Below are 22,416 nucleotides of genomic sequence, written 5' to 3' on the forward strand. Positions count from 1 at the left end.
AAACCCGTCAACTCTGTTGCTGCCGCCGAGCGCCGTCATGTTCGCCAAGGCCCGCCCTCGATGGTTCGCTAAAAAAGGAGTCAGAGGCATTGGACAGAAGATACTTGACGCGCTTGTTCTGCCCACGCCGGTGCGGGCTTGCGTTTGCGTCACGGGCGCACGCTGCACGGCGTCCCTCGCCGCCGCCCCCACACCCACGCCAGCGCACGCGCGTCGACAAGCACCGATCCAGATTCCAGACCCGCGCGCGAGCGGGGGTTGACTGGCGACGCGCTCAAGACTCCGTTCTGCACGCGCAGGTCAAGCGCTCGATGGATTGCCTCAGCCGCCCTTGGTCAGACCCGTCCACTTCAGGAAACCGTCCAGCGACAGGTACGCCTAATAGAACAATTCCCACACTACAGTGCCCATTTTGCGCAATGACATCGTTTGATCAACTTGCTTGAGAGCTACCTGCCATTTGCATATGTTTCTACTTCTTTTTTCGATGGCGGTGCGAGCATCAACCGTTTGCGGGAGATGATCTGTGCTTGGCGTCTGCGTTTCCATCCATAGTTGCAACAGGTGTCCATACGTCATCTCGTTAGATGCATTTGCAACGAAATGAACTAAATAGGGGTTTGCAACAAAATGATTTAATTATGGGTGGCAATGTCAAACTTCAAGTGACTTATGGGGGGTTTATGCAGTTTTACCTAAATTACCAAATATATCTCATTGATGCTTTGAGTTGCCCCTGCACTTGTGTTGGACAAAACTTAAGTGCGTGATACTATCTGGGAACAATTTTAGGTCGGCCAATGTTACGAACCCACAAGTTTAATTAGTTTCAACAAACGGAGATGCAGTAGGATTATGACAAGGTTCTGAAAGTTTCTAGGTACAACAATAAAGGTAGTATAAGGAAAGAGGAAAAGGAAAGTGGATGAGGGTGACTCTCGACTCCCCTCAAGCAGCAGGTTGCCGCCGGTTCCAGTTTCTGGTTCTCCGTTGTCTTTCTCAGGAAGCCGTTGTTCCCTTGTACTATTGTGCTGCTAGGTTCGCTTGGCCCATGTCCAGAGTAGATTCTCATTCATCGGGTTAACCCCAAGCATCATAAGTTGTTGATGATCAAGCAGGCAGCAGCTAGGGAGGGACGTCCTCTAGATCTTCGTTAATAGTTCCCATGAATTCCATCCACTTCTGATCATCTGCATGTCCCTCTGGTAGAGGGTTCCCCATAGACTTGTATATTTTTCTTGGAGGGGAACCCAGTGATCCGGATGCTCTGACATGTTCAATACGAGATACAACCTCGGAAATTTTCGGCCTCAAGTTGAAACTAGTGCAGCAATCCATTGCGAGATGCAGGAGTTGTTCCATCTCTTGTGCCGCTGCGCTATGCTGCGCGACGAGTTCCACGTCGAAGACCTTGGTCATCCAGTCCTCGCGTGCGATAGAATGCACCCACCGTGACAAATCCAGGCCTTTGCCACGGAGGGAAGCTTCCGCCGGCTCCCTAGCCGTTAGGAGCTCGATCAGCAGGATGCCGAAGCTGTACACGTCTGCCTCCTTGGTGACTCTTGTGTCGGCCGTAACTTCCGGAGCGAGGTAGCCTGACACCCTAGTTGCATCAACGAAGGAGGACATGTTGAGGAGAGTGTAGACGCCATGCTCCGACAACCGTGCCTCATAGTCGCTGGTGAGGAGAATGTTGGAGGACTTGATGTTACCGTGGCAGGCCCTTGGTCCTGCCGAGTGGATGGCCGCCAGACCGTGCGCCACGGTGAGGGCGATGGTTGTCTGCTGCTCCCAGTCCAACTTAAACTTGCCGTAGTCCCCGTTTCCTGGCCACCACAATGTCATTATTGGTACTGAAACACTCCTATATCAAATAATGATGACTGGAATATCTCTCAGGTTGTGGGTTTACCATGAAGCAGCAATGAGAGGCTCCCCATAGGCATGTAGCTGTACATTAGAATCTTCTCACCGTTGCCGAAGTGATGCCAATGCAGTGGCACGAGCAGCTCGCTCTTGATGGCTTCGATCGCTGCTATGCGCCGATCAAACTCCGCCTCTGGCAAGTCTACGTTCTCTATCAACTTCATAACCATTATGCCTTCCCTTTCTGTTGTTGTGACCTTCCACGTTGTCCCAAATGAACCACTTCCGCCCAGGAGAACAAGCTCTATCATCGTCGCTAGTGGGCTAACCAGTTTTCCAGTGCTTTCCTGCAATGCTAGTTTGTTCTGAATTTCATATATTTTGTTTGCTGATACGTCCCGCTTTTGTGGGCTAACAATTTTTCCAGTGCTTTCCTGTGATGCTAGTTTGTTCTGAATTTCATATATTTTGTTTGCCGATACGTCCTGCTTTTGTTCCACTGCTAGCTCCGTTTCCTTCACAGGAATGGACGGTTCAGCTGGAGCACTTCCCCAATGAACAATGCTAAACCTTCGAATCCTCTCCATCTGCTGCACCACCTCAAATATCGTTGGCCTCTTAATGGCTGTCCGTGCGCAGCAAACCGTCGCGAGATGCAGAAGTTTCTGCATTTCTACTACAGCGCTTTTCTGTTGCTTATGGAGCTCTGCATCAAGCACCTTGGTCGTCCATTCCTTGCGGGGAACGGACTGCACCCAGTGTGGCAAATCCACGCCCTCCTTAAGCAACATGTGTTCTGGTGACTTGCCTGTGAGAAGCTCGAGCAGTAGTATGCCGAAGCTGTACGTGTCACTTTGCTTGGTGACGTCGCTGGAGATAACGGTGACCTCCGGAGAATGGTAGCCACTCACACTGGAAAGGGATATGCAGCTAAGAGTGTGGAGGCCATGCTCGGACAACCGCACATCGCAGTCGCTGGTGAGGAGAATGTTGGAGGACTTGATGTTGCCATGGCAGACCGCTGGTCCAGCAGAGTGGATGGCTGCCACACCATGTGCCACATTGAGCGCAATGCCTACTCGCTGCTCCCAGTCTAACCGAGCTCCAGCATAGCTCTTGTCTCCTGAACCATAAAATATTCAGTTGTATGGGATTAATCGGAACAATTGTGCAGGATAAACTTCTTAAATAAAGAAGGCAGGGACATTATGTTACCATGAAGCAGCGCTGCAAGGCTCCCCATGGGCATGTAATCGTACGCTAGCAACCACTCATTGTTGCTATAGTAGTAGTACCATAGGAGTGGCATGACCAAGAGATTCTGAATGTCATTGATCACTGCTATACGCCGCTTAAACTCCTCCTCCGGCAATTGGAAATCTCCCTTCATCCTCTTCATCGCCAGCACGGTTCCGCTGTCCAGTGTGACTTTGTACATCTTCCCCAATATGCCTTGGCCGATAACTTGTCCCCGTGACTCCAACAGGCCCTTGATCCTTTCAGCTGAAAAATCTAGTATGTTCTTCCTTCCCCAAGAAAATAGGCCTACTCTTTCTTGTCCTTGATGATGAGCTCTCCTGAGTACCTGAAGCCGTTCTGCCACAATTTTCATCTCAGGACGCTTGTGGATTTTCATGCCTAAGCATTCACCTATCAGTTTGGCAATCCCTTCAAGAATCTTTGTGTTGCCCCCATCTGAAATTTCGGCATCAAACATCTTTCTCACCCTTCTGTATCCTTTTGAATGTGATAGAATGAAACTATCAACGAGGCTTAACCCGTTATTGTCTGTTTTGACTTTTTTCCTTGTGAATATTTCTAGGAGGACAACTCCGAAGCTATAGACATCACTCTTTGGGGTGAGATGCCCGGTGCGAACGAACAAAGGGTCCATATAGCCAATGCTTCCCATCACATGCATAGTGTATAGAGTGTTGTCTGTGTTGACTAGCCTTGATATTCCAAAGTCTGAAATTTTAGCATTAAGCTTATGGTTTAAAAGTATATTGGCAGGCTTGATATCACCATGGATGACAGGGGTGTACATATGTGAATGAATATAGCCCAGTGCTTCTGCACACTCCATTGCAATTCTTAGTCGAGTGTCTAGAGAAATGGGACGAACATCTCGGTGAAGAATGTCGTTGAGATTTCCACCAGGCATGTATTCAGTGACCATCATCAGTGCATTTTCCTCCAAGCAATAGCCTATGAGCCTTGTTACGTTCCGGTGGTTGATTTGAGAGTGAACGATAATCTCTTTAGCCAAGTATTCTCTCATCTTGCTTTCATTGTGGTCAAGTTTCTTGACTGCAACCATACCTTTGTCCTCGAGGGTTCCTGCGTAAACTTTTCCAAAGGCTCCCTGTCCGACCATAGTCCTGTTCTTTCTTGTGATCTTTTCGATTTCATTTTCTGAGAAACGCTTTATATTATGACTGTTAAGTGCTGTCCACTTCAATTGGTCGGTCCCGTGCAATAGCTCTATCAAATTTTTGTGCGGCGGATCCATCTTATGGAAGTAGTAAAGTACTGTCACTTAGCTTTAAGGAATGTACCGGTGACTCCTTGGCCTAAAAAGCTTTTGAAAGTATTAAACTGGAACTCAATCAAGCAAATTAATGTTTTGTTTAGCACGATTTCAGCTTCAACATCTCTATATAACAAAATTGAAATGATGAAAACAAACAGGATTTAGCAGATTATGAGTAAACAAGAGCTGAGATTAAACTTAGAATAAAAAGTGATGCTACCTCCCACTAGCTTGCCCACAAACTTGCCACTTGCATGCTATATATGGCTTATGCAACAATCTAGTTAGAACGTAGTCACAGTATGAGACGTGCCATTATGAAATAGGGACTGCTATTTACTTACTCTCAGGCATTTAGTTATCAGCCCAGATTCAGTTATTCTTCTGATCTTCTCCAATCACTTGCTACAGCAAAGCATAGTATAATCAATTTACTTAATATAAGCTCGTTCCATCTTTCAGAAAAAAGTATAAGCTGGTTCCTGGTATTCCAATTAATTTTCTACAACTTTTTTTCTTACAACTTTCACCTCAACATCACTAGTTTCAGTTGTAGAATTAATCAAATGTGAACATAGCCTCTCTTATTCTTCTTCTAACTTTCATAATCTAAGGTGTGGTAGTAATACTTGCATTCAGTAATAATCTAATTCTTTTCAGTTGTCCACTTGTCCTAGGAAATGAGCCTACCTTAGTTAAGTTCGAATATATGTTGAGGAAAATTTGGGTGCCTATTTCTTCACAAAGTAACCCCCCCCCCCCTCCCCCCCCAAAAAAAAAGTTCCTCCTAGGTTGGTCTAGTTCTTTTAGTTGGTCTAGTTCTTTTAGTTGTTCTGTTTTGTAGGTGCTAGGGGCCATCCACATTGCTGATCCTATCATCTATTCGAGGACCCTTCTTGTTAGTTATTGGACATACTACCCAACTATATGCTACTTGTAAATCGTGTTAGTACTACGTATATGTTTGGAATTAAGGGCATGGCAAAAGACATTGTTGATCATGTTTACTCAACTTCTATCAAATGCAGGTGAATATTTTTTTATAAGCAAGTTCTAATAAGAAGATCGTGGGAATACTGTTAGACAGATTACCTTGGCCGGCCCTTGGGCCTTGGGTGCTGGCCGCACAGGTCTGTTGCCGTGCGCCGCCCCTTAGGGATTAGGTAGGTATTATCCTATTAGGCTAGGATCTCCTGATTGGTGATTTTTCTATAAACCCTGGAGACCCTAGCCTATATATGTAACCCTGGTGCTTTGCATCAATCAATCTACTATTCTCGAGCCATATTGCTTTTATGGTATCACGAGTTCAGGCTACCGCCCTCATTCACCTTCCTCTACCCTAAACCCCATGCGCCACCCCCTTGGCTGCGCTACCCATGGTCGGGACCCTTCCTCCCGCCGCCACCACCACCGATCAGGAGGGCGTCGCCCGCGAGCGCTCCTAGCGCCTAGCTGAGCGCGAGGCGGCCCTAGCATGCGCCCTCAGGTCCGAGCAGGAGGCGGCTGGCACATCAGCCGAGCACGACGCTGTCGTTGCCCGCGTCCGCGATGCCCATGCCCGCGTTGCTGCGGAGCGCAAGGCCGCCGCTGCCACCTCCCCCGACCCGGAGGCTCCGAACGGCGACGCTGACACCGCCACGGAGGTCGACGCCACCGCCAAGTCCCACGTCTCCAACCATCAACTCGATGACGCCCTGCAGTTCCACGAAGCTGCCGCCGTCATCAACCTCCACGCCCAAGCTATCGCTGTCCAGAACATTCGGAGCTTTGTACCCATCATCCTCGACGTCTCCTCGGGGAACTACACTCGCTGGTGTGATTAGTTCCTTCTCACCGTCAGCAAGTACTCCCTCCAGGATCACGTTCTTCGCGATGCCCCGGTGATGATCCTCCCGGACTGGACGCGCATGGACTACGTCGTCAAGTCCTGGATCTACGGCACGGTCTCTCCAGACCTTGCCAAGATCGTGATGGAATGTGACAAGCTTGCGCGTGCCTCCTGGCTTGCCATTGAAACCTAGTTCCTTAGCAACCGGGAGACCCGCGCCCTCTACCTCGACGCGCTGTTCTGCAACTTCGTCCAGGGCGACCTCTCCATCGCCGACTACTACTGCCGCTTCAAGAGCATGGCAGATGCGCTCAACGACTTGGTCGAAATCGTCTCCGATCGCACTCTCGTCCTTAACGTCATCCACGGCCTGAACAACCACTTCCTCGACATCGGGAAGCACATCCGGTGTGGGCGGCCCTTCCCCACCTTCCTGGCTGCCTGCTCCGAGCTGCTCATGGAGGAGCTCATCATGGCGCACCGATCCTCTGCGCCATCCACCGCCCTCCTCACCGGGACTAAGCCAGGTGCGCCAAGTGAGCAGCGCCTGCCCGCCCCTACTTCCTCTGGCGGCTCAGGCTCCGGGGGTGCCTCCAGCAAGCCCCCCAAGTCCAAGAGCTGCCGCAGCAAGCGTGGTGGCCATGGCTCCACCGACGGCTCTTAGCCACCCTCCAGCGGCGCTCCACCTGCCGGCTCCACTGATGGCTCGAAGGGGACAGGGCAGGGGGTGGCGCCCTAGCTGTCTCTCCACAACCCGTGGAAGGGTTTCATCCAGATGTGGCCTAGACCCCGGCCTCCCCTTGCGCCCCTACCCCAGCCCGGCCAGCCTCAGCAGCAGGCCCTCCTGGCGCAGGCTTACGCGCAGGCCCCAGCGCAAGCCTTTGCCCTGCAAGCAGGTTCAGTACATCCAAGCTGCCCAATCGCAGCAGGCCATGCTGCCATGGTCCAACCCAACGCTCTACACCCCTGCCGCTCCCTCCTAGGATCAACAGTCCCTAGCCTCCTCCTTCAGCACCATGAGTTTGCAACAGCCTCAACAAAACTAGTGGTACTTCGACAAAGGTGCTACTTCTCACATGATCTTCAGCCCTGGCACTCTCTCACACACTTCCACCCTACAGTATCCTTCTCTGTCTTTCATTGTTGTCAGTAACGGTTCCTTACTTCCAGTCACCGCCACAGGCACTGCGCACCTTCCTGGTCATTTTTTTCTTAATAACGTGCTTGTCTCACCTCGCCTTATTAAGAATCTTATTTCTATGCGCCAATTCACTTCAGACAACAACTGTTCAGTTGAGTTTGACCCTACTGGTTGTTCTGTGAAGGATTTGGAGTCCCAGAGAGTTCTCACCAGGTGCAATAGCTCAGGCCCCCTTTACCCGCTTTGCCAGCCCGCCACCTCTGCGCTCGTCGTCGATCCCTCCTCGTCGATGTGGCACCGGCGCCTCAGTCATCCCGGTCATGAGGCCCTATCCAAGCTTGCCTCCATGATCCCGTTTTGTAATAAAGAAACTAGCCCTTCACTTTTTCATGCGTGTTAGTTAGGTCGTCATGTTCGACTTCCATTTCATGCCTCCACCTCTCGTGCTGCTAGCAACTTTGATCTTATACATTGTGACATGTGGATGTCTCCCATCGTTAGTATTTCCGATTTTCAAATACTACTTGGTCATTCTGGATGATTGCTCCCATCACTTGTGGACTTTTCCCTTGCGCTTGAAATCTGACACATTTTCTACTCTGGCTAATTTCTTTGCTCATGTGGCCACTCAGTTCGGTGCTAAGATAAAGGCAGTCCAGTGCGACAACGGGCGCGAGTTTGACAACTCCAGCACCCGCACGTTCTTCCTCACCCATGGCATGCACCTGCGCATGTCCTGTTCCTACACCTCCTCCCAGAACGGTAAAGCTGAGCGCATCATTAGATCAACTAACAATGTTATCCGCTCCTTGCTGTTCTAGGCCAGGATGCTGCCATCCTACCGGGCTGAGGCCCTCGCCACTGCCACATACCTCCTCAACATCCTCCCTACGAGGACACTTCAGTTCGCGAGACCGCACTTTGCGCTTCATGGGAAACTTCCATCCTACGATCACTTGCGCATCTTCGGGTGCACCTGTTACCCGAACCTGTCCACCACGGCTAGCCATAAACTCGCCCCCAGGTCCACTCTCCGCGTTTTCCTTGGCTACTCTCCCCACCACAAAGGATACCGCGGCCTTGACATCACCTCCAACCGTGTCATCATCTCTCATCATGTCATCTTCGACGAGATAGCTTTTCCCTTTGCTGGACATCTCTGCGATTTTGAGGAGACTTTTAGCCCCATTGTGAAGCCTGTCACAGTCTGCACTGTTCTATCACTGGCTCTCTCCCGTGGGTGGTCTATTCATCAGCTCGATGTGAAGAATGCGTTTCTTCATGGCACCCTATCGGAGACCGTTTACTGTGCTCAACCCGCTGGTTTCGAGGGTCCCGCCCACCCTGACTTTGTCTGACGGTTGAACAGGTCCCTGTATGGCCTCAAGCAGGCGCCTTGGGCATGGTACAGTCGATTTACAGCATACCCGGTGACTCTTGGTTTCGTGGAGGCCAAGTCAGATACTTCGTTGTTCGTCTACAGCCGTGGCACTGATCTGATTTACCTGTTGCTATATGTTGATGATATTGTGCTTACAGCCTCCTCCTCAGACCTTCTTAGGTGCACCATCCTTGCTCTGCAGAAGGAGTTTTCCATGAAGGATCTTGGGGAGCTGCATCACTTCTTGGGGATGCGAGTTCAATGCGCATTGGTCTTCTCCTCTCCCAGCGATAGTATATGCTTGACATCCTCGAGCGCGTTGGTATGACAGATTGCAAGCCTTGCTCAACTTTGGTGGATACTAATCCTAAGTTGGTGACTGATGGTCCACCTGTGAAGGATGCCTCTGGTTTTCACAGTATCACTGGTACCTTGCAGTATCTGACTTTCACCAGGCCTGACATCACCTACGTTGTTCAGCAGGTTTGTGAACATCACCTACGCTGTTCAGCAGGTTTGCTTATTCACGCATGACCCACACGAACCCCACCTAGCTGCTCTGAAGCGGATTCCTCAGTACATTTAGGGCACTTTGGATCTTGGCTTGCTGCTGCGCTCATCTCCCAGTGCTGAGTTGATTGTGTACTCCGACGCTGACTGAGCAGGCTGCCCTGAGACCCGGAAATCCACTTCTGGTTATGCAGTTTTCCTTGGTGACAACCTGGTGTCCTGATCTTTGAAGTGTCAGAACACTATGTCACGATCTAGAGCTGAAGTTGAGTACTGCGCCATTGCTAATGGTGTTGCTAAAGTTGCATGGCTGCGCCAGCTTCTGGTTGAGCTTCATGCTCCACCTCGGCGCGCTTCCTTAGCCTATAGGATCTCCTGAATGGTGGTGTTTCTATAAACCCTAGAGACTTTAACCTATATATATATATATATATATATATATATATATATATATAACCCTGGTACTTTGTATCAATCAATCTACTATTCCTGAGCCATATTGCTTTCAAATACAAAACGTCTAGCTCATAAATGTTACACAAGTTAATTATTCCAGGTATGTCATGGAGAATATTGGATTGAACTATGACAGGATGCAGCTCAAAATGATATTTGTTCTATATATCTTGCCCTGTTCCTCTTTTCTAATAAACAACTTCATGTTCTCCTATTACTCATACATCAGCGGCAAGAACAAGTATCATTGCTTTGAGTACTAGGGACTGACTGCAACTATTCTCCCCACTCCCCAGAACAGCACTGCTGCTCTTTGATTTGTGATTTCTCACAACTAAGACACAACAGAAGACTTGCTGCCGCTGTTGCTGCCATTACTGAGGTCTGCTGCTGCCACAGCTGGATCAACCGGTGGCGAGTCGACCCAGGTCGTGCATCATCAAGTGAGCCACATGATCGAGCTACTGCTAAGAAAAGAGCAGGAAGATGCTGATCTTACCCTTTGCTAGTTGAAGATGTGGTGCAGCATGGAGAAAGAAGATCACTAGATGACAAATTGAGAAAGTTCTTGCTTGGCTTTCTGATGCAGCAAAGAATGACTTTTCGCTTTGTGGTGCATCATGGAGGAGGATTGCTGATTATGAGGGTTGAAGAAGAAGGGCTTCTATTTTTGTGATTTGTGAGTGCTGCCCACGACATGTAAGATAACGACATTCGGTCATCCACCATATGTAATATCCGTTGTGCTTAAACCTTATAGTTGCTCTAGTGTTATAATGGTTTAATGGGATAATGGTGAGTTGGCAGGGTGCCTTTCTTTCCTATTTCCAGAAGACCTGTGCACAAGGATGACCTGTGCACATTGCGACAACACGCAAAGACAAAAGACATATTCGCGTTGACTTGTTTTATTTAGCCACCATTTGCACCTGTCTTCTCCACCATACTGGCCTTCATGTAGTGCATGACTTAATGGCTCATGGACGAGAACAACGCATTAGGGTGGTACCGTGTTACCAAATTTAAAATGTATGTCTATCGTGATCGAAAAATTCCAACAAAAATATGAATGGATAGCTCATGTCATGCAAAATTTGAGATGCAACGGAAACTTCTCATGGACATCTGCGTGAGAGCCTCTACGAAACCCATGATGGACATCTGAGTGAAACCCATGAGCCACCGTTTGTTTGGAAACAGCGTAAGGGATCTGGTTGGTTTGGTGCTGCCCGTGGGCTGCACTGTCTTCACAGTTCACACGAATGCAGAGCGCGCCATCATCCACACACCGTTCCCATGAAGCTAACAAATATTCAAATTGGATGAGGAATGGGTCGCCATGATTTCACACGACATCGACACGATCCGTTAAACACCACAATATTTAGCGTGGACGATCCTGAATATACCTCAGTGCTGCTCGACTAAATGAGAAATCAGGTGTGTAGAGGTGCAAGCCGGTTGGTGTGCCTCCCCTCGGCCCCTCCCAGAGGTGAGGAGCGCACCCCGCCCGGACTACTGGTGGGCCTCTCTGCTGGTCTCACCTAGTAAAAAAATGTATTCAGTTTGAACTCATAGTTTGAGGACTGATCAAAGGGAAAGATAAAAATCAACATAGTTTGAATAAGTTTGTCGGAACCTGTGAGAAATGTCTTGCCAATCGGAGTATTGACCACCCATCAATGGTGGATGTGATTTCGTACCTGGAGTACGCCCTTCAGTTGCAGGAGAGTGCAGAGGCGAGCCAACGCCTTGCTGCTAGCGTGTGTGGTAACGCCATGAGTCAGGATATTGACAGCAACAAGGATGACATGAGCTGGTACCTATCAACGTCTTCTGGCAGCACCTGAACTCCACAAGACCATGAGAAGCAGGGAGATTAATAATCCCATTGCCACACCATGTTTTCATGAGTCTCAGGTTTTGTGATGTAGAGGCCGGAATATTGAGCTATTCCTTTATAAAAAAAATGAGTCTCAGGTTTCATAGAAGGGGTGTTCATGACCCTAAACCGGCTAAACGAGCCCAAACCGGATGAGGAAAAATGCACTACTCCCGTTTTGCTTCTTCTCTAGTTGACGTTCATAATTAGTGTTTCCCCTTCTGGTTTGGACTGGTTTGAGTACTAGTTTAGGGTTTTAAATACCCCTAGTGTCAAGGATCTTGTTACCTACTACTTCAATTATTACAATCTCCTGTTGGCTTGTAACGTATATATTGCTGTTATTCACCCAACGAATAGTGCTATGGAGTGTATGGAGAAATAAACTGATACCCAGGACCTTTGATTCACAGTTCTTTTTTTTTTAAAAAAAGAAATTCCTTTAGGGTTAGATTGACTGATTGATGATTAGGTATAAAGCATTCGGTGAGGTGGCCCTGGGCCTAACGGCTAGATGGTTTGCACTGACCGGATGCTCAGTGCAGAAGGCAAGAAATGCACTCAAGGCTAGTGAGGGATATGGGTACCTACGGGTCCCCACTGATTAGATACTGGTCGGACTTGACAAGTGGGCCCACATGATCAGGACGTGCGGGCCAAGGATATGAAGTTACTTGGAGTATACGGTAAGGCAACTAGACTATCCAAATCTACTCGAATACTGTGGGACGTGTATGCTAATCTGACTTAGATTACCTTCCATGTAATCCCGAGTAGATTAGATTCAAACCGACTTGTAACTCTTGGTCGCCAGACTATATAAGGCGACCAAGGGTGCCCCTAAGGGCAACGAACAACAGATGGACTCTCATACCAAGTAATACAATCCACGCATACAGGACATAAGGTATTACTCTTTGGAGGCCCGAACCTATCTAAAACCTCCGTGTTCTTTCGTGTTCTTGTGATTACCATCGAGTTCTTGATTTCGTGACCATCCTCACCTACAAATCAACCACCTAGGTAACTCCCTAGGGATTGCTGGATCCATAACTCCGATAGCTAGTTTCTCATGTTGGGGCTACACATACCTCCACGCACGACAAATTCAAGGATGTTAGATCATTTGGAGGATGTACAACATACTCCTACTTGATACCTTCCACCAAAAGGTTGACAATTGATACAAGATTTATGCCTTGGTTAATGATAGTTTTTGCCGCTTAGAGCATCTCACTAGGTGTTAACCTAGTGTTAAGCAGCGTAGGATCACAGTCCCTATCCATCATCCTGCGCCTCTTCCACCAACCTGAATCGTCAAATGCACAATATCTAAGGTCAGTCTCAATGAAGTTTTATAGGAGTTTCATGAGCATTAGATTTGTTACCACATCAGCAAATTGTCTGATTTGGCAACATCATTATAAGGGGAGTTTCATTAGATAAGAGTGGAGTTTCATCCATATGACACCTAGCAGACACAGTTACCAAGTTTTCAACCTTAATAACAGTGTAATGAAGCACACCTAACTCATAAATTTATAAATCCCCTACCTGTCAAAGAGGCATTAACTATGAGGAAATGGAAGAGGAGGAGGCCAATCTGGCTAGCTTAGGAGAGCAGGGTGAATATTTGAGTGAGGAAAAAATGGATAGTTCAAGCCAACACTAAGATGCAATATAGAAAATCAGTTGAGTTTTACACGACTCTTCGACAATGTGTGGAAAAATACTACTCCGTATACTCTAAAACCAAGCTCTGCTATGCATACTGATAGATCACGCTGTCGAACACCATTATTTTTTTTGCGGGTGTCGAACACCATTATTACACGGCTTACACGCACACACTCATCAAATTGTCAGTCAATCCTCCAAAAATATTATTGCATTGGGTGGTGTTGCGTGTTCACCAAGTAGATTTACGGATAGAGTTCGACGATCGACATGACCCCAAGAACCGACACGATTTTGTAGTCCGTGAATCCGGCTCTGGAGAAATGTCCTTCCACTCTTGCTCATCGCGCTCAGCGCCGCCGATAAACATGATGTAGAAATCAAAGAATACCTGTGCCTCTTTATGCTTGATGTCTTGCGGCCCGTCACCAACCACCATGTCTATTATTACTATCTTCCCCCCGGCGTCCCGAGGAGCGACAGCTTGCTTGCAGTTCTTCAGTATCTTGGCACACTCGTCATCACCCCAGTCATGTAGAGTCGACTGAAATAAGGAAGCATCAATCTAGCTAAAATAAATAAAATTTGCCATTTCACATCATTTTTTTAATAATTTGGTAGGTACACTATTATATTCAAAGGAAATGGAATAGACGAGGTACCTTGAGAAAAACAACTTTTGCCGGCGGAATGCTCTCAAACATGTCACCCGGGACGCACTCGACGTTGGTATCGGAGGGAGCATCGGCGACAACAACCTGGGGGAGATCCAACACGCTGCACTTGATGTGCGGGAACGCCGCCGCGATGGCGGCCGCCGCCGACGTCGACCAGGGAGTCCACCCCATCGAAGACCTCGCCGCACTCCCCGAGGAAGATGGGCATGAGGAAGCGGCTGTCCGCGGCCAGCGCCCTGTTGACCACCGCGTTGAGGTCGATCGGCGTCGTGGTCGTTGCGCTCCCAGACCATCTCGCCGTACGCCACGGCGAACGGGGACGGGCCCGCCGGCTCGTCCAGCCGGAACCACGCTATCATCCCCTTGACGAGCGGGGATACGAGGATGGGGGGTGGAGGTTGACGCCCATGAACGGCGCCAGGCTCGCCGGGGCCGCCGCCAGTGAGCTCTCGTCGCGGCTGACGAGGAGGCGGGAGGCCGGCGTGCTGCCCGTCGTCCAAGCACGAGGCGGTGAAGGTGCCCTGCTCACGGAACAATGCATTGCATTTATATAGCGGTTCTGCACACGAAGTGTTCGCCCGTGAGTAATAGGGTAAGGATACTGTTTGTTATCTATTTTTAATGACAACGCTAAAATAATCGGCTTGTCAGCCAAACTATAGCCGGCTAGCATGCAGCGCATTAACAAAGATGGTGGGTTCAAATTTTAAATGGGATCGAAAATGGCAAACTGTAATGCACACCAAACACGTTCCCAACTTTGCGAGCGAGCGAGAGAGAGAGATGGTAAAAAGCACAGAAATTTTGAAATTGTGCTCAAGGACTTGCATCAAACGAGGAAGAGGCCGGAACTTAGGGGGTGTTTGGGAGGGGTGGGCTAAACTTTAGCCCCGTCACATCGGATATTCGGATACTAATTAGGAGGACTAAACATAAGCTAATTACAAAACTAATTGCAGAACTCATAGGCTAAATCGCGAGACGAATCTATTAAGCCTAATTAATCCATCATTAGTGAATGGTTACTGTAGCACCACATTGTCAAATCATGACCTAATTAGGCTTAATAGATTCATCTCGCGATTTAGCCTAGGGGTTGTGTAATTAGTTTTGTAATTAATCTAAGTTTAATACTCCTAATTAGTATCCAAACATTCAATGTGACGGGGGGCTAAAATTTAGCCCCCTCCTTCCAAACACCCCCTTAATCTTTGTTGCCAAAGAGACGAGACATATAATTTGAAGTAGACTATGGAAGGCGGATTAGTTCGTTCCTTACGCTGAGAGGCACTGACTGGAACGCCATTATATTGCTACTGGGTACTGGCCTGGTGCTCAGTGTCGTGCTCGTTTCGGAGCTGGTGTTCTTTAGATCAAGATTATCCTTTTGGAGTTTGGAGCTTATTTTTCACAAACCAAAGATTCTGCTTTGGATGACGTCCATGGACAGCTGAGTCGAACCAAGCAGGTCGCAGAGAAGTAAAGAACACATACTTACTACCAAGGTGGTCCACGTGTGGAAATCATGCAATAAATTTCTTATCCTTTTTTTTTGAAAAAAAAATATGAGTAATATACTTACTGTCCTGATGTGGCGACAGGCCACGCATGCCCGGCAAGCGAAAGGTTCTCCGCAAACAAAGAGGTTTAGCAGTGGAACGACTAAACTATCTGCATGGCAGAGGTTTAGCAGAAAAATATTAGCTAATGATGTTGTTTAATTTATTGGCTAACACTGGGTTTTGATGGATCAGACCGAGAAAATAAAGAGGCGATCAGGCAATATATCGGAGTGGTGAGTACATTTATGCTGCAAAGGTTCCCAGCAAACAGACAGTACAACACATGTTTGAGCAGCAGCGGAGCGACAGGTGTATGAGCAACTTTTGTTGCTTTATTAATTGTTGAACAGTTGGGGTATGTAATTCTTAAACTTGACATGTGTCTTTCGGTGGTCAGTAAATCCCTGCGTCTCGTCTGGGCCAAGTGAGTTTGCACACCAGGGACACGATCCACAACCCCATACTAAAAACTTTTTAGTAAAAAGAAAGAAGAGAGGAGGGTGCCGAATAATCGTACAAGGAAAATTGCAAATGTAATTACCGGAAAATAAAGATACTGCACTAGCTTGCCTCGTCACCATGAATACCAGTGCGAGTGCTTAACGTCAATTGAAATAAACTGTGGAATCGCGGTTGAAATAAAGCAACTTTTTACTGATTAACTCAATTGATCTATCCATGTCCAACTAACTAGGATCGCAAAAATTGTTCATTTTGTTTTCAAGCATCATCTAGGAGTAGGAGTAGACATTTTCAGACTTTCCACATTTAGAAATCTTATCATTTTATCATCATGTGCACTGTGTGTGGGAACATAACAATAATACACACACAAATGTACTGCTCCATCCGTTCCAAATTGTAGTTCGTTTTGACTTTTGTTCATAGATATTATTATGATATTATTATGCATTAGGTGTATAGATATTATTACTGTAATAATATCTATACACCTAATGCATAATAATATCTACGAACAAAAGTCAAAACAGCTTACAATTTGGAATGGAGGGAGTACAATATAGCCCAACAATAAATCCTATCTTAACCGGTCCAAATGCGCAATATAAGCAAACATTTGCCAATTCTTGGCCCATCTTGATCTAGCATGCCCCTAGCTAGAGGGCTTGCGGAGATCGGAAGATGAATAGATAACAATCAAATCAAACTGTCAAAAATAGCTTTGCATTTTCCACGATAAGTCAACAACATTTTGCATTTTTTCACGATAAGTCAACAACATGATGAGAAAGTGGAGGGGGGCAAGTTTGAAGTGCAAATTCAAATCTAAGATGCAGATATGGGAAAGGGAAATGCATAAATTCTATCCGTCCTTTTGCAATCCGAGATGGTTTATAGATAGAACATGTTCCTATATCCAAATAAATCCGCGCTATTCTTTCACGACGATACGGTTCTTCTACAACGCCATGCCAGCACAACCTTAAAATGAACACAAGTCGACACGTGAGAGCAATACTGCGTGTCCTAGTCAAGAAAGCGTAGTCCCATTCCCCTCCAACTTGGGAGGCGCATTTGTTCCAAAGCCTTCCTCGGGGACCCCACCTGTCTGCGGCGTGACCCCCCCAAAGCCGCAACAAAAAGATCCAACCCCTCCATCGCCTCCCCCCTCCGCACCGCAAACCGCATCATCCTCTCCCTCCTGCTCGCCCTCCCACTCCAACCGCGCCGTGCCCCCAAACCCTAGCGCAGCCGCGGGGGGAGGCGCGCCGCGCGCAGCTCCAGTCCCCCACAATAGTTTCGGGTTCGGTCCGGATTCTCCCGCCACTCCCCCCTCAAACCCCGGCCTCCCTTCTCCTCCGCCTCCGCCGTCCTCTGTATTTTTTCGAATTTCGTATTGGGAATTTTTGTGGTGCTTTTTTGGTTGTTTGTTTCAGGAGCGCGCGGCCTCGGAGGATTCGCGGCGGCTGGTGCGTGGAATCGATTTTAGCATTCGCGCGTTTTGCGATTTTTTTTGTCGGTTTTGCTGGAGGCTCGGTTTCGATCTGACGGTAGCGTGTTTCTAGGGCTAGGGTTTTGGCGTCTCGGTCGAGGGTGGTGCGCCATCTGCTCCGTGGGATCTCCCGGCATCAGGATTGCTGTCAGGTGAGCCCCGTGCCTGTGCCCTTCTGTGTTACCCGCGCGCCTTGCGCGATTTGTTTGGTGCCCGGTATTTTAGTAGTGGCGTCGGGTCAGGTTTTGGATATATCTTTATAGTTTATTTGGTTTTTGCTCCTTATGCGTTTCCCTCATGGAACCCTGCGATCTAAGGAGATGTAAATGTGCCCTGCATAGTGAAAATATTTTGCTTTCATATGCTAGTGTTCGCTGGAGCTTAGTGCTCCAAAATTGGTAATGTTGCTCTGTTATTTTCTGGCTGAAAGTTGCATACTGTTATCATTTATCATATATTGTCATTTGTGCCATCTATTTTGTTCAGTTTTATTGGAAGGCAAGAACATTGTTGGTGTTATAGATGAATAGTTATCTTTCATCAAGACACATTGTCTAGTTTTTGCTTTTGCTGACTTTACTCCTGAATTATGCTCAGCTGTAAAATTGATAGAATGTAAGCGAGAGTTCTATAGTGCACTTAGTGTTCAATATTCCAGGAGCTGTAGTTGTTGAAGTATTTGAATCCGCTGTTCCTTTTCTCTGATTAAATTATTCTTTAGTGACATACCATTATAATTTTCAGCTAAAAATCTTTAGGTTATTTATTTATTTATTAATTAATCTAGCTATTTACTGGACTCCATAGGCAAATTCATGATTTATGCTATTTATTTATTTATTTTTGTCAACGGAAAAATATTGTACTTTACCAGGGAATGATGTAATTATAATATTAGTGAGATCTGATAATGTTGAGTCTGATTTTATTGTTTCTTCTGTTGTGCAGTCATCATGTCATCATATCCTGTGCTAAACAACCGTCCAATTGATCAGTGGAGAGTTACTGATCTGAAGGATGAACTCCGTAAAAGGAGGCTTCCTGTCAAGGGTTTGAAAGAAGAACTTGTGAGGCGACTCTTTGAATCCATTCAGAGTGAAACAGCAGCTGACGAAGCTTCTGAAGACGTGGAAGCAAACGCAGATGATCAGTTGCCTGATGCCAATGCTAGTGAGGAAACTACAGTTACCATTACAGAAGTTCATCAGGAATCTGTGGTTCATGTCACTCAGCAAGTTGAAGTTCCTACCACCGAAGTTAGTCAGGAATTCACAATTTCTGCCACTGGAGGGACCCCCAGTATCGATGTTGAAGCTTCCTTAAATGAGGCCTCTGCTGCCAAAGGAGAAGTACCTGATTCCATTGTTGGAGGAAATTTAGCATTTGAAGAAGTGCAACTGCATACTGAAAGTAATAATGAGCCTGTTCTTGAGAAGACCTCAGATGTAGAGACTAATGAGGCAGTCATTGTCAATGATGTCAGTACTGATGTGAAGTCAGACTTGGCCACTTCTGAAGTCAAGTCTGATGCCACTAAAGCAAGCAAAATTCAAGAACAGGATTCAGCACCAGCACCTGTTGATGCCATCACTTCAGATGCTGGTCCTATGGATACCGATGTTGTCACAGCTGCACCAGTAAGTGATGATGGGGAGAAACTGGCACCCAAGGATGATTTGGGTGACAAAGTGTCAATGTATGATGAAGAGCACAAAGATTCTGATACCATGAGCGAGGACTGCGAGCCCATCGTGTCAAAACCAAATAATCAGGTACCTGAGGTTAGCCCAGATTTAGGGTCTCAAATTAAGTGTGAGTCGATTTCTAGTGATCTATCAACTAATAAAAAGAATAATATAGAAGATAACTTGAATGCTAATAATTTTGATTTAGAACTAGAGGTTAAGCCGAAGATGGTCGAACCATCATCCGGCATTACTCCCTTAGGTGGAGATTTGCAGCCATTGGATGATGACAAAGAGCTGGTTAAGGACCAGTCATCTGTGGAAGACATAGATTCCACCGCTAATGAGGACTCATACAAGAAAGATAGTCCTGAAGGTTCTCCAGAGAAATTAAATTTAGACAGGAGTTCAGGTGATGAGTCAATGGAGGAGGATGTTATGGAAATTAAACAAGTTGAGTTGAATATGAAGTCTGATGATCTCAGAGGAAAGACCGAGCTTAACTCAGAAGATGTGAAATCGGTGACCCTCCCTGATTCTGTTGTTGAGGCTTCCTCTGTTGATACCAAGGAGGTTATAGCTGAAGAAAAGTCAGCAGCTTCAACAGAAAAGAGGAAACTTGAAGGTTTGTTTCTCTGCTACAAGTCCTTTCTGCTTGATTTTTGCCCTAAACTATCGTTATGATTTGCTACAGTTTTCAACTCTGCCTTCAGTGCTATCAACACATACTTGTCCATGTTTATAATTTCGCCTAGCATTTAAGTTGTGTAATCTTTACAATTCTGGTCAGCATACAAATGCTGCATGCATGTTTGTACGAGCTTGGCAGCTTTGCTTTAATATGCAATGGCTTTGCAAACATGAGGAACCATTACTCTTCCATTGGCACTTGAAAGTTTTAAGGAATAGCTCATGGGAACGTCAGCAGATAATCCAAAAGGAAAATGCTTAGAACAATCACATTGCTTCTCTAGTAGAAATCTGGTGTCTCTTGATTTTTTTTTCTTTTAGCACTCTTATTTAGGAAAACCAATTAAAGCCTTCAGTTCTGGATAATTTGATTGAGAGTTGTATAGATTGCATTGAGCTTGGAGTTATTTTAGTGTTCGTTTTTCTTCTCATTGTTCCTAAATTTTCTATATGCATTAATGTAGCAAGCATATGATTAGTGGTCATCAAGTTTCTTAAATTTGGATATAGTCATTGAATGTCCAAGTCTGTAAGTTATATTCTAACTCCTGGATGAATGCACAGCTGAAGAGGTTGTTGCAAACACTGAACCAATCAAGCGGCAGCGCCGGTGGACTGCAGACGGTGCCAAAGTTCCAGAGAGACAAACATTGGATCAAACTGGTTCTGATGCTCCCAAGGATGTTTTTCAGCCTGCTCTTAAACGCTCTTTTGGGAGGTCCGATTCAACAGCTAGTGTAGATTCTCCTAAGGAGCGGATTGGTGAGTCATCGGCTCCTTGCGGAACTTAAACCTTATCTATAAACTTTGTCAGTGAATATCTTTTAATGTATAATTTTTCTTTGTTGTAGTGCCACCGTCTCAGAAACCTGCAACAACTTCTTTGAGAATTGATCGATTTGTACGCCCATTTACTCTGAAAGCTGTGCAGGAGCTTCTTGGTAAAACTGGATCAGTACAAAACTTCTGGATGGATCATATCAAGACTCATTGCTATGTTACGGTATGTTTTCTTTGCTGGACCAAGACTTGTGCTCTTATCTTCAATTCGTTATTTATTGCATCATCTTAAATGAAAAATCACAGCTGCCCCTTCAGCCTCATTTATGCAGCAAAGCTGAAATGAATTATCTTTCAAACCATGCCAAGTGTATTGATCAAAGCATTCAAAATTGTTGCAATAGACAATCCTGATAATGTAATAATATCGAGGCCTTGTGAAATTTGATTCGTATACAGTGCCAACCACTTGAGAATTTAGTTTTCCCAGCTGGCTTTTAGTTTAAAGTATTTCATGTGTCGTGTGTGATTCACTGCCTGTTTATGTTCGGACTAAATTGTATGCATGTTCTCACTAATTGTTATGCTGACTATGCCTCATCTTGCACTCCCTCCTAATTTGCAGTTTTCCTCGGTTGATGAAGCTGTTGCTACCAGGGATGCTGTTTACAACCTACAGTGGCCCCCAAACAATGGCAATAAGTTGATTGCTGAATTTGTTGACCCTCAGGAAGTGAAGCTCAAGATTGAACCCCCTCCCCCACCAGCTGCTCCTGTTAGCCCAGCTGCCGCTGCAAGGACGCCTCCTGTTCAACAGGCTCAGGCTAATCAAAATGTGCCGCGCCAAGCTGCTACACCGAAGGAGCAACTGCCACCCCCACCGCCCCTTGCTAAGCCCCCTACTGCTGACCCAGTAGCATCAGCAAGGGAGAGGCTTCCGCCCACTCCAAAGAAGCCGGAGCCTCCTGTTGTGACGCTTGATGATCTCTTCAGGAAGACACAGTCGTCCCCGAGGATCTACTATCTGCCTTTGTCAGAAGAGGAGGTGGCAGCCAAGCTCGCCGCACAAGGCAAAGGGAAAAAGGAATAGGAGGCATTGGTTTCCATTTTTTGGCGCCAGTGTTGCGGTAAGCATATATCCTCTTGCAATGTCTTATGCTGTTTTTTTCTTGTCAGAATGATGGTGACAAGATCTCATTCTGTTTTCCTACAGGAACAATGTTGCGGGTGGTCACAGCAGCTGGCAGGTGTTACTACTGCAGTCCATTTGAAATAACAGGCGTTGTTGACTGCTGCGGTAAGGAGTAGTTGTAGGGCTGTTATGTGAAAAAGACTAGTGTAGAAGCAGCAGCAGCTTGTATTTCCTACAGAGTAGTTTTGATTGGGTCTCCGCCTAGAGCGTCTGAGGTACTCGGTTTAATTTATGCTGTCAGATACTGTTTGAGACACTGGTTTTAGTTGAGTCTTGGGAAAATACTGTTGAGATGCTTGGTTTAATTTTAGTCTTATCGTCGGTGTTGCACAATTGCTGTCCTTGGAAAGGTGACATGACCAAATCATCTGTCAAAAAGATCCTGCAGAAGAAGTTTGTGTTGCAAAGTACACAAAGTACTTCAGTACTTGCTGTTAGGGAAAAAAATCGTGTTTTCCGTTTGGTTAGTTGCATTTGAGTGCGGCGAGTCAGTGATTGATTAAATTGCATTTGAGTGCGGCGAGTCAGTGAACGCCTTCTACATTTTTTTTTTGGATAATAGCCTTCTACAATTCAGAGTAGGGATGAGTACTTAACGC

At 46.5% G+C, this 22,416-nt stretch overlaps 3 protein-coding genes and 1 pseudogene across 4 annotated transcripts; 2 read left to right on the top strand and 2 right to left on the bottom strand.

Annotated features, from left to right (window-relative positions):
- Positions 1 to 777: 777 nt before the first annotated feature.
- Positions 778 to 10,436, bottom strand: LOC117837016 (uncharacterized). The gene is made up of 4 exons (XM_034716553.1): positions 10,218 to 10,436; positions 3,082 to 4,439; positions 1,913 to 2,989; positions 778 to 1,826 (listed from the first exon to the last, which is right to left on the bottom strand). The coding sequence occupies exons 2-4, from the start codon at positions 4,376 to 4,378 to the stop codon at positions 1,126 to 1,128; spliced, it is 3,075 nt and encodes a 1,024-aa protein (XP_034572444.1). The 5' UTR covers positions 4,379 to 4,439; positions 10,218 to 10,436; the 3' UTR covers positions 778 to 1,125.
- On the top strand, positions 6,286 to 6,894 carry LOC140221214 (uncharacterized). The gene is made up of 2 exons (XM_072290530.1): positions 6,286 to 6,369; positions 6,424 to 6,894. The coding sequence occupies exons 1-2, from the start codon at positions 6,286 to 6,288 to the stop codon at positions 6,892 to 6,894; spliced, it is 555 nt and encodes a 184-aa protein (XP_072146631.1).
- A 2,795-nt stretch (positions 10,437 to 13,231) lies between the features above and the next one.
- LOC117835696 (5-pentadecatrienyl resorcinol O-methyltransferase-like) lies at positions 13,232 to 14,495 on the bottom strand (annotated as a pseudogene).
- Positions 14,496 to 17,135: 2,640 nt separating this feature from the next.
- Positions 17,136 to 22,150, top strand: LOC117838034 (uncharacterized). Of its 2 annotated transcripts, none has more exons than XM_034717899.2 (7): positions 17,136 to 17,447; positions 17,544 to 17,622; positions 18,419 to 19,780; positions 20,410 to 20,607; positions 20,697 to 20,848; positions 21,251 to 21,752; positions 21,839 to 22,150. In XM_034717899.2, exons 3-6 carry the CDS (start codon positions 18,424 to 18,426, stop codon positions 21,713 to 21,715), a joined length of 2,172 nt encoding a protein of 723 aa, XP_034573790.1. In that variant the 5' UTR covers positions 17,136 to 17,447; positions 17,544 to 17,622; positions 18,419 to 18,423; the 3' UTR covers positions 21,716 to 21,752; positions 21,839 to 22,150. The 2 variants fall into 2 exon arrangements, with proteins under 2 accessions (XP_034573790.1, XP_034573791.1); XM_034717900.2 differs by having other exon boundaries at positions 17,550 to 17,622.
- Positions 22,151 to 22,416: the final 266 nt, after the last annotated feature.

The sequence above is a fragment of the Setaria viridis genome, chromosome 9, assembly GCF_005286985.2.
Source record: "Setaria viridis chromosome 9, Setaria_viridis_v4.0, whole genome shotgun sequence".
In the NCBI taxonomy this organism is placed as follows: Eukaryota; Viridiplantae; Streptophyta; class Magnoliopsida; order Poales; family Poaceae; genus Setaria; species Setaria viridis.